This window comes from Rutilus rutilus, assembly GCF_951802725.1.
Source record: "Rutilus rutilus genome assembly, chromosome: 10".
Taxonomy (NCBI): Eukaryota; Metazoa; Chordata; class Actinopteri; order Cypriniformes; family Leuciscidae; genus Rutilus; species Rutilus rutilus.
Window position 1 is genome coordinate 40,438,611 of NC_140215.1, and position 18,755 is coordinate 40,457,365.

Consider the following 18,755-nt stretch of genomic DNA (forward strand, 5'->3'; position numbering starts at 1 on the left):
GAACCTAGGAGTATTAACTGTAAGATCAGCAGACTGCAATGAATGAATATTTGTGCGAATATTGTAAATTTTTTCACTGAAAGATTTGAGAAACTCATTACACAGCCAGCCAGATGAAGTCAGAGAACTGACACTATCTACATTAAGTAGACTGTTAATTGTATGAAAGAGCTTCCTGGAATTGCTTTGATTAATATCAATAATATTTGAGAAATAGGCAGATCTTGCAGTTTCAATGGCTACTCTGTAGTTTGACAAGCAATCTTTCCAGGCCTGGTGGAACACATTTAAACCAGAGTGACGCCATTTTCGCTCTAATTTCCGACACACAGCCTTCTGTGTACGCAAATCACCATTATACCAGGGGGCTGACTGTGCAAATGAAACATTACGTGTTTTTATGGGTGCAAAGATGTCCAAGTTGGCTGTAAGGACATTATTAAATACTGAAATTTTATCCTCAAGAGGAGCAGAAGACATGCCAACTAATGAAGATACAGTCGAGTTTGCAAAGGTAGCATGATCAATTGATTGCCATTTACGGAAAGAAATAGTTCGTGAAGTCTCTCTACTAGAATGAAATGTCTCAATATTAAAAAAGATAGCTAGATGATCAGAAAGTCCAGTATCCACAACAGAGAGATTAGAAAGAGATGAGTCATTTGCAATAATTAAATCTAACGTGTGTCCTTTACAGTGAGTAGGGACATTTACAAACTGAGAAAAATTAAAACAGTCCAAGAGTGATAGAAAATCCTTGGCCAAGGGACAGGCTTTCTGATTTACATGCAGGTTAAAATCACCCAGAATCAAAATTCTCTTAAATCTGACGGACAATATAGAGAGAAGATCAGCAAACTCAGACAGAAAGTCCTTATTTAGTTTAGGAGGTCGATAGATAGTGACCATGGCAGAATGGAGAGCAGAGTGAGTATCAGACACATTTAAAACAAGACATTCAAAAGTTTTAAAAGGAGGAACGGATACAGGGTGAATCTTGTATTGCAGTTTGTAAAGAACTATAATACCACCACCTCTACCTGTAGTTCGTGAAACGTCAATGAGTCCGAAGCCCGCGGGAGTCAGCTGATTAAAAAGAAAACCATCGTCCTGTTTGTGCCATGTTTCCGTGATGAAAAACAAGTCTAGCTTCTTGTCCATGATTAGATCCGCCAGCAATAGAGCTTTGTTGTTCACAGAGCGCGCGTTTAGTAGCGCGGCTTTTAAAGGGCTTGCAGACACCGCATCACAGAAATGCCGCTCGTACGGCAGAGCAAAAAAGTTAGTAAGATCAACCCCGGAGGAAGACAGTCTTGTAATCCTTCGCCGGCAGTTCAATACTGGGATGGAGGACGACGAGGAAGAGATGTAGCTTCGTCCTATGCTCCGATGAATATACCGCTTGGGCCGCAGTAATCCAGTCCTGTCACAGTGGTCATAGGTGTCCCCCGACAGATAGTAATTCCGCTTCAGGGATAAGAGCTGGCGAGAGGTGTACTGTAAGGCCATGTTCATTAAAGCCTCGTCTGCGTCAGCTCCCAATAAGCCTAACTGTGAATCCACAGAGCCGATAGAAAGCAACCAGGCCAACACCAAGAAAGACAATTTCCCGGCAAACATGAAGAGAGCACACGGCATCACAACGGATAGAGAGGAGCGGCAGCCAGAGCGCGCCAGCGTACCCTGCTCACCCGTCAGCCGGAAGTCATTATCATTATTGAGAAGGAGGTATTGGCAATGTTGATGGCACTGTTATAATTATGCATAAGATAAGATGATCAACAAAATAGAAAAAAGTTTTATCCCGGTACAGTATGCAGCAGTTCTGTCTTTACTGTGTCACGTATAGAATTATTGTCATTCACATGCTAGCAATGCACTGAAGTTATGTTTAGTAATGTTATGTAATATAGTTTGATTGAGAGCTTTGGTTCCTTTTTGTACATTTTTACCCCAACATGAATATGTTCTTGGCTTGAAGATCAATTTGTATTCACTCCAAATGCTAATGAATGCAGACATTCATTAGATGTTTTAAATACATATTGTATATTTACTGCTCTAGATAGAGACACTGAGGATGAGGAGGCACTCTCTGTCCCATGAGTGATGCAGTGGCTGTCCGGTCAATCACTTGGCACCTACTTCTGCTTTTATGTGGCACAATGCATAGACATAAAGGCAATACACATTTAATCAGTCTTATAATGCCTGGATTTTCTTTGCATTTCTTGTTCACTAAATTGGGGTCACAAAGAATCTTTTCACGGATGGTTCTATAAAGAACCGAATGAAGTGACTTGAAGAGCTATTGGAGGTTCTTTTTGGAACCTTTGAGAAGAGTTCTTTAAAGTACCAGAAAAGATTCTTTATGACAGAACCAAAAGTTGGTGAAAAGCAGGGCTTAAATCTGCAGTTTTCTCAAAGCACATGACAGCCGTATATCTGCTGGTCTCGATGAGCATGTTAAATTTGCTTTGCTGATGTTTCTCAAAGCTGTGTAAAGCATTCTTCAGTTTCGGAATGCTTTAAAGGTACACTGTGTAGTTTAAGTATTTTATTAGCTAAAACCAATGTCTTTATTCATAAATATGTCCTCATTGGTGTAAAATTACCTCTGCCAATGATCTGACTTATCCTCGTAAGCGAAGAATTTCTTATCTTTATGTACATTGGACGGGTAAGTCCGAGGAGGCGTCCATGTCGTTCCGCCATTTTGAAAAACTATAATTAGCAGAGACAACACGTTTCCACAATGCGTTTTTGTTCAGAGTCAGCGTCACGTGACTGAAACCAGCTGAAACGGACAAGGAGATCAGTGAGAGGCGCTTGTCACTGCCCCGGCTGCACTGCACGGTACTTCATAATGCAGGACCAAAGTTATGCCGAGCCACAGGAGAAGGAATCCTCGTCGCCAAAAAAGCAAAAAATTTAATTTAAATGGAAACGTGACCGGCGAATTAAAAAAAACGAGGGTAAATATCGGGATTGCTTTTCCCGAGCTAATGAAGGAGAAAGACTCATCAAGCAGAAAGGGACACTGAAGGTGCCTGCTATCTTCTCGACAGTTAAGTCAATGTTACGGTCTAAATTACAAGCTTTTTTTCATTGCTTGGTTGTGTAATTCATTTTAAAGGCAGCATAACTGTAGAACGTGTATAGTTCAACTCAATGAAGTGCTATTGGAAGACATGTTGTCATAGCTTCTTGGTACATAACGGCTACCGTAGTTGCAACACGCATTTGAAAAAAAAAACGAGGTGCTAGAGAGCACTATTTGTCTGAATGCAAAATACAATTTCACCGCTAGATACACTTCCTTCACAGTGTACCTTTCTGTTATTCACGCGTGGATGCGTATTACTCACAAAAATAAAATGTATTAATGCAGTGTTACGCTCATTAATCATTAATTTATTTCACATTGCTTCAGCTGCATCACAAAAGCAGGAGCGTGGCGGACCGTATGATGTCACATCGTCACACCAAAATAAAAGTCCTGTTCGCTCGTTGCTTTGTCTAATATTACAAAAGTTTCTGATGACATTGATTGAACATATTGTTAATACATTTTGTATATTGTATACAAAGTTGTATACCATAAACATGCCATCTCTGTATGTTTTGCAAGAAAAAAAAGGGAAAAAAATGTAATAATATAATAATTTCACAAAAGTGCAGAGAAATTTAAATGCATACAAAAACATTCTTGGTGAAATACACATTTACCAGTATATGTATTTTGTCCTATGATGTGTTAATAAAATATATAAAATCTACAAATTGAAACAGAATTAGTACTATATTTTTTAACTATGGCCATCTTTTCCAGAAAGAATAACAAAACATATGAATAGGCCTATTAGTTCCAAACATTGAGTTGTTATAGATAAACTATGGTTAAAAACTTTGTCATAACTGCCTGTTTTTGTATCATGGCTGATAAAATAATATTTTTGGCCAGTAAATTTTCTTAAGTCACCAGCCATTGGCAGGTCTCACCATCCACACTTTCCCTTCAGTCTCCTTCAATGAACAGGAAAGTGTGTGTTTCCAGATCAGCAGCCGTACGCTGTAATCACACAAGCACTGCTGAGATCCACCGAGCTGCTGATCATAACAGCTACTGTTCTGTTCTGTCTTTAATAAAGTTTCTCTTCAAGCTCAGGCCTGTGCATCATCTCATATCCTCCTGTCGGACCAATCATCTGGCTGTTTTGTGTGCTATTTCTTCACTGCTACAAATAACTAAAATACAATAAGTGAAATTAAAAACCAGTCCTCAGCCCTTTAACTTTGCGCTATAACAAATCACATATTACTTCACTTACATAATTGCATTTGTTTAAGTGAGAATTATTCCTGATGGGGAAATAATTATTCATAAGCTTTCTATTCATTTGGATATTAATACAAATGAACAGGGCTTGACACTGACACCCGCCAACCAACTCCTACTAGCCACTTTGACGGGTTAAATTCTATAATATCCTTTTTTCAATTGTAGTCTTTTAAAAATGCATCTGAAATAATAAACTAAGTGCAATCTAGTGTTGTCAAGATTATGCAATTAATACTGAGTATAATTTTACTCATTCCTCAATTGAGTAAAATGTTAGTTAAAATAATAACTATACGTATCAGGTAATAGTCACGAAAACCCATAGGCTGTACGATTGGTCACAGCACAGTTCCAGCAGCTTACGCATATGAATAAAAACAAACCAACTGGAATGAAAAAACACACAGTTACCAAAAACAGCACGACTTCCACACCAACAAATATTCAAATTTAACCTGAACACTAGTCCAGATACAATGAACAATTTAGGTTTTACTAATACACATAATCCCATGCAACATTAGCCAGACCGCTAAAAACATACCTTGTAATGGAAGGGGTGGAGCTAGCAATGGCGCATACCCAGGTAACATAAAAATTCAGGTTTTAAATAGACAGGAATCGGGTGCTGATAGGCTGTCACTCTAAAGCTATGTCTACATTTATCCGGATACATTTGAAAATGGCGTTTTCATTTTAAAAACGCTCCCCGTCCAAACAAGCGGTTTCAAGCGTTTCAAGTGTGTCATCCACCCTGAAATTTTGGAAAGCGCTAAATTCACCTTACAAAACACCTCACAAAAGCTCACTGAGATGATACAGACGGAACATTTTCATTTCAATTCATTATTTATTTATAAAGCACATTTAAAAATTGCAAGTGCTGTACAGATCATTATACTCAAATAAAAACATAACAGATTACAATCAATAAAATAACAAAAAAACAAACTAATTCATTAAAAACCAACAGTAAGAAAATATATTTTATGCTTTGATTTAAAAATGGAGAGCGATGGCCACGATCGGATCGATACCGGTAGGATATTTAGGAGTTTAGGAGTTTATACAGAGTTTAGGGCTGGCTATTGCTGAAGCTCGGCCTCCTCAATGTTTTAGCCTAGATCTACGGACAGAGAGCAATCCAAGGTTGCCAGACCTAAGTGACCTAAATGAGAACGTAGTATGTCAGATAGATACCCTGGAGCTAAGCCATGTAATGATTTAAAAACAAAAACTACAATTTTTAATTCAATTCTTGATTTGACCGGTAGCCAGAGCAGAGAAGTTAAAATGGGAGTAATGGAATCTAATTTTCCGCAGCATTTTGTACCATTTGTAGACGCTTAGATGAATAAATGAATGGTTAACTCCATAGTAAAGTGAATTGCAGTGATCAAGGCGTGAAGTAATGAATGCATGGAAAACTATTTCAAAGTTCTTTAAAGAATAAAAGGTTTTAACTTATGCGAGATGTCGTAGCTGAAAGAAACGTGATTTAACAACATCATTTATTTATTTATCAAGCTTAAGACTTGAAATCAAATAAAACACCTAGATTTTTTTGCACATGGAGAATCATGGGAACTTAAGTCTCCAAGGTCCAGGTCACCGAAGTCATAAAAATCACTTTGTCCAAACAATATTACTTCGGTTTGTTCTCATGTAAGGGCAAAAAATTGTGTGTAAGCCATGATTTCACTTGCTGTAAACACGCTAGCAGGACCTCTATAGAACGTAAATCATTGTGTTTAAATGGGAGGTACAATTGGGTGTCATCAGCATATAAGTGAAATGATACTCCATATTTGAAATATTTGATGGAACCCAATGGCAGTAAGTATAAAGAAAACAGTGTTGGAGTAAGAATAGATCCCTGAGTAACACCACAGGAAACATGTGAGAAAAATAAATAAGTTATCGCGCAATTCTTCTGGCAGGATTATTTTATTTAGCAAAATATCTCACCATTCACTGATGAGTGCAGGTCGCACTCACTCACCATTATATAAAATGAGACTGCTCTCATGTTTTACCGCAGGACAGCATAATTTAAATGAGCAAATGAGAACATTTTCTGTCATGTTTGCAGGACTGTGATATGAAGAGTGTTCAAAGTAACATTATTTTAGCAACAGTGTGAAAGTGAACAGCACATAACAGGCACAATATCATGTACATTATAACACACCAATATCCTAGTAATATGGATGCTAACAAATAACTAGTTAATAGTAAGAAATTAACCCTAAACTAATGTGTTACCATAGTTTCTATATAACATCTTAATGTTGGGAACAATAGGCCTATTCATGTTTTGTTATTCTTTCAGGAAAAGATGTTAAAAATATAGTTCTAAATCTGTTTCAATTGGTAGATTTTATATATTTTATTAACACATCATTGGACAAAATACATATATCGGTAAATGTGTATTTCACCAAGAATGCTTTGTTTGCGAGCGAACAGGACTTTTATTTTGGTGTGACGCTGTGACATCATACGGGTGCGCCGCGCTCCTGCGTTTGTGATGCAGCTGAATGAAGCAATGTGAAATGAATGAATGATTATTGAGCGTGACACTGCATTAATGAAGGTTATTTTGTGAGTAATAGAAAGGGTACTTCTCATTTCGTTCCCTAAATCGTGAATCAGTTTATCGTACACTAATATATCGCAAGAAGTGATGGAGAAACGGAGCTTTTCGAAACTACGAGTCATTTGAATCTATAGCTTCGCAAAACGATTCCTTTGGTCGAATCACCGCTGACGAAACCAGCTGATTCAAAACAGTGCAACGAGAATACAAACGTGTAATGTCAACTTTTATAAACCATTAGCAAATGTTTCATGAAAGTGTATATTGTTAAAAATAACATCTTTAAACATCTAATATAAATCATACCTAAATAAGATGGAGAATTTATGGATTTGAGTGTTTTGTTTTTTAGCTAATCAGTTTATTCGAGTCCATTAACTCTCACTCTGACTGACTCCCTCACCAGTGCGCTGAACTACTGAACTAGAGCTGATTGAGACACACTCAGAGATTTACTGTGGATTTATTTTTCTTTCTGTTAATTATTCTCATCTTAAACATGACTTTGTCCAAACACACAGGAAAACTCCTGGAGAAGCATCTGAGATCCACGACACTATTATAAAGATGGCGTTTATTAAAGAGGAGAGTGAAGACATAAATATTGAAGAAGCTTTCCTAGTGAAACATGAAGAAACTGAGGAACAAACAGGTTAGTTTCATTCTCTGTAATTTCTATGATTTTCAGTAAAATAATAAGCTTGTATAGGCCTAAGGAAAATGAGTTTGTATGCTTATTCTACTCGTCAGTGATCGAACCATTAAAGAAGATGCAAGATTTCTGGTTTAAAAAAGGAAAAGAATTGGATGCAAAGATTCACAGACCATAGAGAGGAAAATCCTTAAAGTTAAATGAACACTGCTTAGGCTACGGATACATTTGAAAACAGCATTTTCATTTCAAAACGCTCTCCGTCCACACTTGCGTTTTCAAGCGAAACATCTGAAGTTGCTAAGTCGGCTTAGGCCTACTTCCCATGCGTAAACATTCTAACAGTTCAGAAGATGATACAGAGATAGCAGACATAATAAAGTTATCACGCTATTCTTCTGGCACTATAATTTTATTAGCAAAATATCTCACCATTCACTCAAAATCACATGACTTAAACGCAGTTGTCATCATGTTTTGCCGCAGGACAGCAATTGCGAGTAAATTTTCACTCATCTTTGCAGGAATGCAATGCAATATGAAGACTATACGGAACACTTCTCTTTGACAACACTATGAAAGTATAAAGCAGGCACAACAATGCCGGTATAACCATAGATATCTATGGGTACAATATGCATCAAATTACCAAACATGCCTCATCGTTTTCACAGTCCACACTACAGCGCTTTCAAATTTATCCACTCAGGAGAGCGATTTCAAAAAGCTCCATCTTTGCAGACAAAAACGCAAAAATATGGACAGATGAAACGTTAACAGCAGGTGTTCATCACTAATGTTCAATCATCACTTAATTTATCAATGATCTAATTAGCCTAACTGCCACACTACTTCAGTGTTACATTAAAATTATATATTGGGACCATATGAACACTAATAGCCTATGTTTTTAAGCAGAATCACTGAAAAAAAGAGGAACAACAAGAACAGAAAAAAACATAAGAGGCAAGCAGAAACAGTAAATAGTTTTAGAAATAGTTTTAGATAATGCAAATATTATAAATTTTACTAAAATCTTAACAAAAGTAATAAATGTATGCCTTACGATACATTTATTTCACAAGTCATTGCTATACTTTATGTGTATGCATAATGCATCATTTTGTTTTTGGGATAAATGCATAGTCATCCGTTGAGCTCATATTTAATTGTCAATTTCCACAATTTTCAAAAATAAATAAATATATATATATATATATATATATATATATAATTTTTTTTTATATATATATAGTGCCTGCATCTGCCAAAGAACATAAGGTTGCAAGCACATTTGAATCTGTATTCTTATGAGTTTGTTTGAAGCACTGAATATGACGCATTCTCATTTTTAGAGAAGCTTGGGTTCTGCAGCAGCTAACTCTGTGTCCTTCAGGGATCAGTCGTTTTTGAAATATGCTGTTTGGATGTTAGTCGGACCGACACAACAACAAATGTGTAGCCAATCAGCATTAGGGGGCGTATGATGGTGGAGGAGAGGAAATGAGCAAGAGGGAGATTTGAACTGAAGAAAGACTGCAGAAGAGAAAAGCTCAGAAGAAATTACTGGAAAATACAGGGTTATGACTGGGCAAGAGCTTTAGGACCCGTGTTAATATTAGAAACGATGTCCAGCGCTGGAGAGAGCGAAGCGGGAAGGCCTGAAAACAGACGCGGATGTTGCTTTGATTTGGGTCCACACGAGAGTAACACTGTGTTTGAATTAGGGCTGAACGATTAATCGCACTTTCCATGTAATCACACTTAAATCAAGATGGCTTATCGCGATTTTAAAATCGCAAAGGCTGCGATTATTTTTTTATGCGCAGTTTGTCATTGATGTACGGCTCTGTAAACGCTGCTCCATCTGAAAGCAATGTGAGTCTGAGTCACTTATAACGTGCATTTGAAAAAACAACACGCGTCAAACATCTTTCCAAACATGAGAAGCATTTATGAACCTCTTGTCCAACAACAGACAACATTTAATAACATGCATTTACTCCAAACTCACTTCATAACGACAGTTGAGCTCCTCCTTCAGTGAGATGATGTGTCTTCTTACACAGAATAAGGCAGTCGTGTATTTATAAGTCATGTTTAATCAAAGCGTTTCAATCTTCTGTTTATTCAGCTACAGAGATAGGGATTTCCTGGAATGATGCGCATTATTGTACTTCTGTGGCGGGGCATATTTATCGTGTTTGCATGAGAGCGCCCTCTGGCATTCAGATGGGGCAGTATTCACTACCAATCAGCCGCACTCCACTGACAAGCTGCGCATAAAATAATCGCAAATCGCGTGCGGTTTTGTTGCGATTAATCGTTCAGCCCTAGTTTGAATGTCATTGTGTGTCTGGAGCTGCTGTGCTGTTGGCAACTAACAACCAACTCTTGTTTGTAATTAGTACTATTGTCTACATTAATTTTTGTGCTTCCTTGTCATTTGTTCATCATCTGCACTTTATTTTTCGTGAAGCATTATTCTGTTGCGCTTCTGCTATGATAAACAGACATTCTCTCTTGGATTGCGTGTGTAACGGAGGCCAGTTAGTGAAAGTCGTGCTGACGACTGCTAGTGAATGCGGTGTTTAGCGTCATTGTTAGTGCACTTGCTTGGGGATCGGGGTTCGAGGCCGACTCGGAGCAGTGTTAGGATTGGAGGGTGAGTTTTGGAGACGGAGCAATGAAGAAGGGGTGTGTTTGTTTGGGTTGATTTCAAATATCACCATTGGCCAACAGCTTATTTCAAAAACTACTGATCCCACCTTTAATAAATAATAATACATTTTATTTAGCCTATATTGTGCTTTTCTCAAACCCAAAGCGCTACACAGGATAATGATAACAAAGACATCAAACAATTATAAAAGGAAAAAAAACAAAACAGGATTAACGTAAAGTACAGAAGTAATCAAGTACTCAAGCATAATAAACAGCTTTAAAAAGATGAGTCTTGGGGACTTCTTGAAGCAGTCCAATGTTGGCGAGTTTCTAATTGTGGATGGGAGAGCATTCAATAACCCTTGAGGTGAAATGGAAAATACTCAACCACCCATAGACTTCAATTTGAATGTAGGCTGCTGAAGAGTAAAGGAGTCGGAAGAACATAGAGAACGAGTTGGAATGTAAGGGGTGACTTAATGAGTTAATAAGGTATGTCTGAGCTGACCCCCCGAAGAGCTTTATACTGTATGTTAAAATCAATGTTTTAAAAACAATATGTGCCTGTATTGGAAGCAAATGCAGTCTATAAAGAACCAGAGAAATATGCTGACGAGCAGTTGTGAAAGTCAGTAAGTCTGCGGCTGAATTTTGAATATACTGAAGTTTCTTATTAGACTTATCAGGAAGACCAGAATAAAGGGAATTGCAGTAATCAAGCCTTGACGTAATAAAGCCATGGATAAGCCTAAAACGCAGCTTTCGAGACTATTTTAATATGGCCATCAAATGTCAGCTGTGAATCAAAAATAACACCGAGATTATGCACTAAAGATGATGGAGACACTAAGTCAGAGTCAATAAACAGATTTAGATGATTAGATTTACGCAGAGCTGTTGGCGTACCAAGAAGTAAAAGTTTCGTTTTTGACTTGTTAGGTTTAAGGTAATTCAGTTGCATCCACACTTTTATTTCTTCCAGACAAGTAGTAAGAGCAGTGATTGCAAGATTAGGATCAGGGTATAGTGACATAGATCTGTGTATCGTCAGCATAGTATTGAAACCCCAAACCATACTTTCTTATGATGTGCTAAACAATATTGGCCCCAATACAGCCCCTTGCTGTACACCCATCTGAACTAGTGTTGCCTCTGATTTGTTATTCCCCAGACTTACGTGCTGAAAATGATCAGTAAGATATGATTTAAACCATTCAAACACAAGACTAGAGTTGCCCAACAAATCACGCAACCTTTACAAAAGGATGGTATATAACAAACTTTGTAGAAAGTAGCACTTATGTCTAACAGGACTAAAATGCTGCAAGCACCACAGTCAGCAAAAAGTAAGAAGGTCATTCTCGACCCGGACAAGAGCAGTCTCAGTGCTGAGTCCTGATCTAAAACCAGACTGGAACGGTTCCAGTAAATTGTTTGTGGACAGATATTGCTGTAACTGGCCAACAAAAATTAGAGAAGGAAGTGGAAAGCGCATTTTTAAAATGAGACTCGGTAGACAACCAAGACGAGCCAGAAGCAATGGAGCAGTAGATATTTTGGACTTTCTCACTAAAGTATTTGTGAAATTTATTGCAGATCTCAACAGAAGGGCAGATGTTTTTACTTTGAGGTATAAGAAGTTTGTTGATTGTTTTAAACAACATCCTCGGATTAGCTGCACCTTCATTGATCATACGTGAATAATATGCCTCTCTGGTGGATTTTAGGGCAAGATGATACTCCGTCTGAAGCCATTCAAACATCAGTTTTATCATTGATTATTGTTTTATCCCCCCAGTATTTTATTGATTAGCTGATGCAGCCCTAATATCAACAATACCCTCTTGTTAACTTTTCCAGTTGTGCAGTAAGTTGTGAAGAAATATAAAAAGTATCATAGATATAAAATCGATATAATAATGAAATCAAATAATAATGTCCCCGAGAGAAGGCATGTACAAGGAGAGAATCAGAGGTCCTAATACCGAGCCCTGTGGCACTCCATACTTGTGTCTGATGAGACGTCTGTTCATTTACACAAAGAAAACGGTAGCTGTTGGATAGATGGGACCTAAACCATGCTAGTGCTTGTCCACAAATGCCAACATTATTCTCAAAACTATCCAAGAGAATGTCATGTTGTCGAAAGATCTAACAGCAAGTGAGATATAACTTTAATGGGGTTCGGATTCTGACTGAAATACCATTTCAGTGCAAAACTGGACATAGTTAAGAGGACATTATTTTTCTATTATTGTATACATGAATAGGTGATTTGCCATCAGTCTTTAATAAACCAACTTTCCTGGGTCAAGCTGTGTTTGAGAAAGGGTTTGATAACTGGCAGGTTTTTGTCCTAAAGAATGTGAAGAGGTTACAATATTGAGAAGAGGTTCTGAGATGTCAGGTAACACCTCTTTCAGTAGCTTAGTGCATATGTTATACACACTGTTTTTATGCTTTATGTTGTTTTTCATGTCTCTTCCTTCGTGCCGTGTTAACTTGTATTCGTCTGTTTTTGCTTTAGACCTGATAGCGCTGAAAGAGGAGGGTCAAGAACTGAATAATATGGAAGTGAAAGATGAGAAACATGATTTCATGATCGGAGAAAAATCTACACCGACTGAAATGACTTGCTCAAAAAAAGGAGCCCAGAAGACCAAATCTAACAGCCATTTCACCTGCAGTCACTGTGGAAGGAGTTTCAATCATAAACGAAACTTTGAAGTCCACGTGAGAATTCACACTGGAGAAAAGCCTTTCACATGCCAACAATGTGGAAAAAGTTTCACTCAAAAACAAAACCTTAAAGTCCACATGAGAATTCACAATGGAGAGAAGCCTTTCACCTGCCAACAGTGTGGAAACAGTTATGCATATAAAGGAAACCTTAATGCCCACATGAGACTTCACACTGGAGAGAAGCCTTACACCTGCAATTACTGTGGGAAGTGTTTCACTCAAAATGGAAACCTCGAGGTTCACATGAGGATTCACACTGGAGAGAAGCCTTTCAAGTGTCCTCGGTGTGAGAAGAGTTTCAAATATCAAAGAGACCTGAAACGCCATTTGCACACTCACTCTGGAAAGATATTGCATTGTTCTGAATGTGGCGAGATGTTTACGACAAGGAGACATTTTAAAAATCACCTGCGACTTCACTCTGGGGAAAGACAATTGAATTGTGATGATCAGTGTAATAAAAATAATGCTTTTGCCATCATTTCACTTACAGATACACCTAAAAAGTCATGCTGATGTGAGACCCTATTAGTGTTTATTGTGTGGAAAGAGTTTTAAATTTAAAATTGCACCAGCAAATATGTTTCTGTGTAAAATTAAGACTATGTACACAAAACTACTTGAATGTTGTCCAAATCTGACTGTCTACCTTCCTGTTTCTTTGTTAACTTCTTTATACTTTGTCTTGAGGCTTTTTCTTTTCTTTTGTACAGATGGACTGCTGTGGCCACGCATGACCACCTCCTTTGCTATTGAGTGATTGCTGTGATATATTAGTTAAACTTCAGTCTTTCTGTGAAATGACAAGATTATAAATTAAACAGCATAGACTGCAGTGAACATTACAATCTCGATTCAGACATAATCCATGTGTCATTTGTTAATTTGTTATTTTTTCATTTATTTTGAAAGTAGAAAAATTAGAAAACAGCACCTTTTTGTTTATTTATAAATAAATAAAAATACCCTCAATAAAAGGGGGGAAAAAAAACAAGAATTCTGGGGACGCCCGTGCCTTGGTTACTTTTGACGTCTGGTATAAATGTGACATACAAAAATATGAAGGTTATAGGCCCAAATGTATGCAGGATTAATCCTTAAAATATGGAGATCTCGATTCAAACACGCACACGATCTTATACCTAAATGACAATTATTCTGCTGTCTATTGAACCTGTGACATTACGATCACACCGGAATACCTAAACCTGCTTTTGCGCTGCCACTAATCTTCATTCATTAATTTCAAATGAATTTTACATAATGAATTAATTTAAATGTAATACTCATTTACAACATTTTAGACAAATAAATAAACATTTTGTAAGAATCTCAAGTAAATGACTTATTAAGTTTTGTTTTCAGAATCGTGATCCAGATTATTCTAAATCAAAAATGTATCTTAAAAGAATATATTATATATCTGGAATCTAACTTATACTATAAGCACTGTTTCAAATATTAAAATGAATAATCTGACAGACTAGGATGTAAAATGTACACTTGTACAGACTAGAATGAAGTTTTTATGTAAGTTAAACCAAGATTTGGGACCATTTTAATGCAGGATTCTGAAATATTTTTATTGTAAAGATGTGGCGCTTCTCATCCAGTGTGCAAAGTTCTGCAAACCCCTTTAGGGATTCCCCTCTAGCATACCATAACGATAATTATTTATATTTTAAAGCGGGTTACCGATATTACTGGCTGATAAATCTAAACTTATATCATTTTTAAGAGCCTCATTACAAAAAGAAAAGTCTCACAATTAAAAGCCATGTCCCAAACACTTCAACATAAATCAAACATATACAGTACAGTAGCCTATAGTGAACCAGTGTGAGATTTAAAATTAATTTTAAATATTAAAATATATTTTTTTTATATTTTATTATTAAAAATAATTATAAAATAATTATATTTTCGCCAACCTAGCGCCAACTTTCCTTTAAAAAAAGCTATTGCCTTTCAAATAAATAAAATAATGCAAATAAGTCATTGGACAACAAAATGCATGTGGCATGGATAAATAAAATGGAATAGCATCCGCACAGAATATAATGAAATTATTTTAATCAAACCATGTTGTTGGTGAAAATGTTATTATTCATAATACATTAATGTTTTGGAAAAAGAAACAACTTGAAATGAATATTACTGTTGCGCTAAATCTGAAGAGCTGAATGAACACCAGGAAACTAAAGCGCTTTGTTTACGGGATTATTAACTCGATGAAATGTGAGTTTAAACAGGTGTTTATACAACATAAACGTAATATTACAAATTATATCTTCACAAAATGACGTTGAATGTTTACGTGAACTTGAAGTGAGTTACGGTCTAGTCATAATGTGTAACTCCTTTTGTGGATGCGCTCTTCCCATAACACGCTGAAACACTGCAACTGAACCTAGAGCATTTACTATGTTTTATTGTGTTCTCATTATAATGTCATGTATATGACAGTCCCAAACATAGTTATTAAAGCAACACTATGTATTTTTTCAACCTTCATAATATATTTCCAAGACCCTTGTGATGGTACATCGACTCACAATAGGTTGAATGACACGTCTGCCATAGCCTGACGGGGTCTGTATCGCTTTTACTGGCACTACGTAACTTCGGGGTTCGGGTAGTAACCCGAGCAGAAAAAGAACTTCAAAATTCGACTGCTTTACGGCATACGCCACTTCCTCAAATTCGTACGTGAGAGGCCAACCAGCGTTTGTTTTCCGGCTTTCGTGCGTATGTTTTTGTCATGGCCAAAGCAGCAACGGACAAAAAAAAAAAGTCAGAAGTAAGCCTATGTCTAAACGGTGTGTACAAGTTTGGTAGGGCTACATTCTTGCAAGTAAATAATACATGATTAGACGGACAAAATCATCTTTTAGGCTAAGTAGCCTAATGACTGCAGGCTGATAGTCATGTTTGTTTATTTATTTTTCTGGTGAAAGTGTCTTGCCTCAGGCTATAATGCAAGTTGATTTTTCAACTTTGCAGATTCATCTATGGTAGCTTGATATTATAATATTGACGATATATGGCTATTACCTACCACACAAACATTGAATTGAATTAGCATTCTGTAAAACAGTAGCCAATAGGCTACTATAATGATGCTGGCTTGTAAACGTGAGCTTCGCGATCTTTTGGCATTTGAAAAAAAATAAAACCCATGAAATTATATTCATATGACATGCTGAAATATATGCCACTGTACCTGGGATGAAGACATTTCACACGCAACGCAGTCTGCCCAAGACGTGAGAACTCCTTCTGCATAGTTCGGGGGTTTCGGCTTGTCAACAAATGCACGTGTATCCCCTGGTGTTACCATGACAGATTTTACGACAGTAGTAGAAGACAATACTGTTTCCCAACTGTAGGGGGACCCCGAGAGCAAAAGTTACTTGGTGTTGCTTTAATGTTGTGCATAAATATGTGCTTTATTATAGCATTAATCCTTAACCAAACACATCCTATATGAAATAAATCAGTTATACATACACAAAATAAACATAATATTACCACTTACAATTGCACAAAACAAAAGGCTGCGAATGCACAAGCGAACTTATAGTTATGAAGGTGTAACTCCGCTCTTCCTGTAACAACGTGTTGAAACACGGGCGAACAAAGAATTCACAACATCCTTTTACAGTCGTGTTCTCATTATAAAGTTATGAAGCCTATATGACAGATTTGTGCTGCACATGTTGTACTTTACTGTATTTTCCTTTTTGAAGTGATTCTAATCACGTTTCATCATATCCTGGCAGCCAGCGCGCATCTGAAGCGTCTCAGCTAAAGGAAATAATCCATTATTTATCGGCTTTAATATATTGGCCAAATTTTCTTATCAGTTCGATAACGATAACATTACAAATGAATATATATATCGGCTGATACTGATATTGTGCAGCCTGGCTACTGGCTGAACCACATGTCGCAGACCTAATCCACTGTCGTTGTCCCGAAATGGCACGAGCATTGAAACCGTTTCCAGGAGATGGTCCATTATGGGCTGTATGAAAAATACCGCTAGGACGCACCAAAAAGACACACTACAACCTCGCGTAGGTACTTGTGTATGACTTGCGGGCTAGATCGTCGGCATGCTCCACATACCTCTTTGCCATCAGGACAAGCATCTTCTGGTGCTTCTCGATATGGAGGTCACACATTGTAATGATCCTGCTGACTGGATGTTTCACATGGCAATGTGGGGTGACAGCATACAGATGCATGAAGTTAACTTTGCAGCTGTCATGGCGTACAGCCTGGGTAAGCCTTACGTCCGCATCCATGGGCAGGTGGTCATGGTTGCTCTGGAAGTTGGCGGTTTTATACATGGAGAAAAGGGAAAACAAGCTCCCACGCAAACCAACCACCTCCTGCAGTCCACACCGAGACCATAAGAGATCGACGGATGGATGTTACAAGCGACGTGGTAGGACACCTTCGTGATACCTTCGCTGTCCACCAGGTCAAACCACTGTTCATTCTTCTGACCAAACTTGGATCATGTCATTTGCCATGTTTAAGATCAGTATTAACAGCCAACATGGACTGCATAAACAAGTTAAGAAAGACCTTCTGGTCGGCAACAAGGAAATTCATCCTCCCCAAGTTACTCAAGTCATTTCTCATTATGGTAGGCCTTTCTAATTCCTGAGGAGGAAGAGTCTTCAACCTTTCAGAAAAATTCTGAAACACTGCATTGATGAGGCTTGGGCTTTAAACACAAGCTCACTTCGAAACATGGAGTGTGCACTGTTGGGATTGGCAGGGACACAACTTAACCACCATCCACAAAGGCCAACGCGGTACCTACCGTTTAACGCACTAACCCCCGCTGCAGTGTAACGTGTAAGATCCAGATGTTTTTTGAGGATGTGCCAGTGGTTACTGATCTTAGATGGATCGACCTTCCCGAAAAAAAGATAGCGCAGTGTTTAAGCACGACACATCTGACAACACTACGATGCCGTCAAAGTTGAACGTGTACTGCAGTGACTCATCCTCTACCACTGTTGTGAAAAGTAGGACATGTGCAAAATCATCCCTGAGAAAATCTTTCACACATCTTTAATTCTGTCCCATTCATCAAGTGTCAGGGCTGGACGGTTGGGGTTGACCAGTGCAAGTGTAGCAATGATTGCTTCTGCAGCCAAAATCTTTTCAGCATGTAACAAGTGGAGACCCATCATGTGATCACATTCTGCTTGAGCCTCATGAAGCAGATGAATGTTTGTTTTTTTGCCCCATTATTTTTTTCAATATTATTTTTACATTACATATTTTCATGTTTCCTCTCATTTTTTTTTACAATGTCCTGTATATGTGGGATGTGTAAAACCCAACTAGTTTCTCCCTCTTCTCTCTCTCCCTCTCCCTCTCTCTCTCCCTCTCCCTCTCCCTCTCTCTCTCCCTCTCCCTCTCTCTCTCTCTCTCTCTCTCTGCGTGATATAAAGTTACAATTGGGTGTTATAAAGTCGGAATTGTGAGAGAAACTCGGAATTGCGAGAAATAAACTTTCTCAGAATTGCATGTTTATATCACGCAATTGGGAGATATAAAGTCAGAATTGCGCGTTAAAAGCCGTTTTTCCTTAGAATTGGACTTTATAAATCGCAATTGTGACTTTATATCAAAATTCTGAGAAAAGATGTCAGAATCGCGAGATATAAACTTGTAATGGCGTGTTATAAACTCAGAATTGTGAGATTAAAAAAAAGTCGCAATTATCTTTC

General features: G+C 37.6%; 1 protein-coding gene across 4 annotated transcripts; it reads left to right on the forward strand.

The window, feature by feature from the left end:
- The first annotated feature begins 6,805 nt into the window (after positions 1 to 6,805).
- LOC311298333 (uncharacterized protein) lies at positions 6,806 to 14,141 on the forward strand. Of its 4 annotated transcripts, none has more exons than XM_084421157.1 (4): positions 6,840 to 6,946; positions 7,463 to 7,593; positions 8,512 to 8,559; positions 12,785 to 14,141. In XM_084421157.1, exons 1-4 carry the CDS (start codon positions 6,906 to 6,908, stop codon positions 13,513 to 13,515), a joined length of 951 nt encoding a protein of 316 aa, XP_084277283.1. In that variant the 5' UTR covers positions 6,840 to 6,905; the 3' UTR covers positions 13,516 to 14,141. The 4 variants fall into 4 exon arrangements, 1 of the variants encoding a protein (XP_084277283.1); XR_014628938.1 differs by having other exon boundaries at positions 6,866 to 7,155; XR_014628936.1 differs by lacking the exon at positions 8,512 to 8,559 and having other exon boundaries at positions 6,806 to 7,155.
- The last annotated feature ends 4,614 nt before the right edge of the window (positions 14,142 to 18,755 follow it).

What these genes read in the sequence shown, in the direction of transcription:
- LOC311298333 (XM_084421157.1), top strand. Translation starts at nt 6,906, where the DNA reads ATGATTATTGAGCGTGACACTGCATTAATGAAGGTTATTTT. An exon ending in GCATTAATGAAGGTTATTTT is followed by an intron (nt 6,947 to 7,462) that starts GTGAGTAATAGA and finishes CCAAACACACAG; the next exon opens with GAAAACTCCTGGAGAAGCAT. An exon ending in AACAGAAAAAAACATAAGAG is followed by an intron (nt 8,560 to 12,784) that starts GCAAGCAGAAAC and finishes TTTTTGCTTTAG; the next exon opens with ACCTGATAGCGCTGAAAGAG.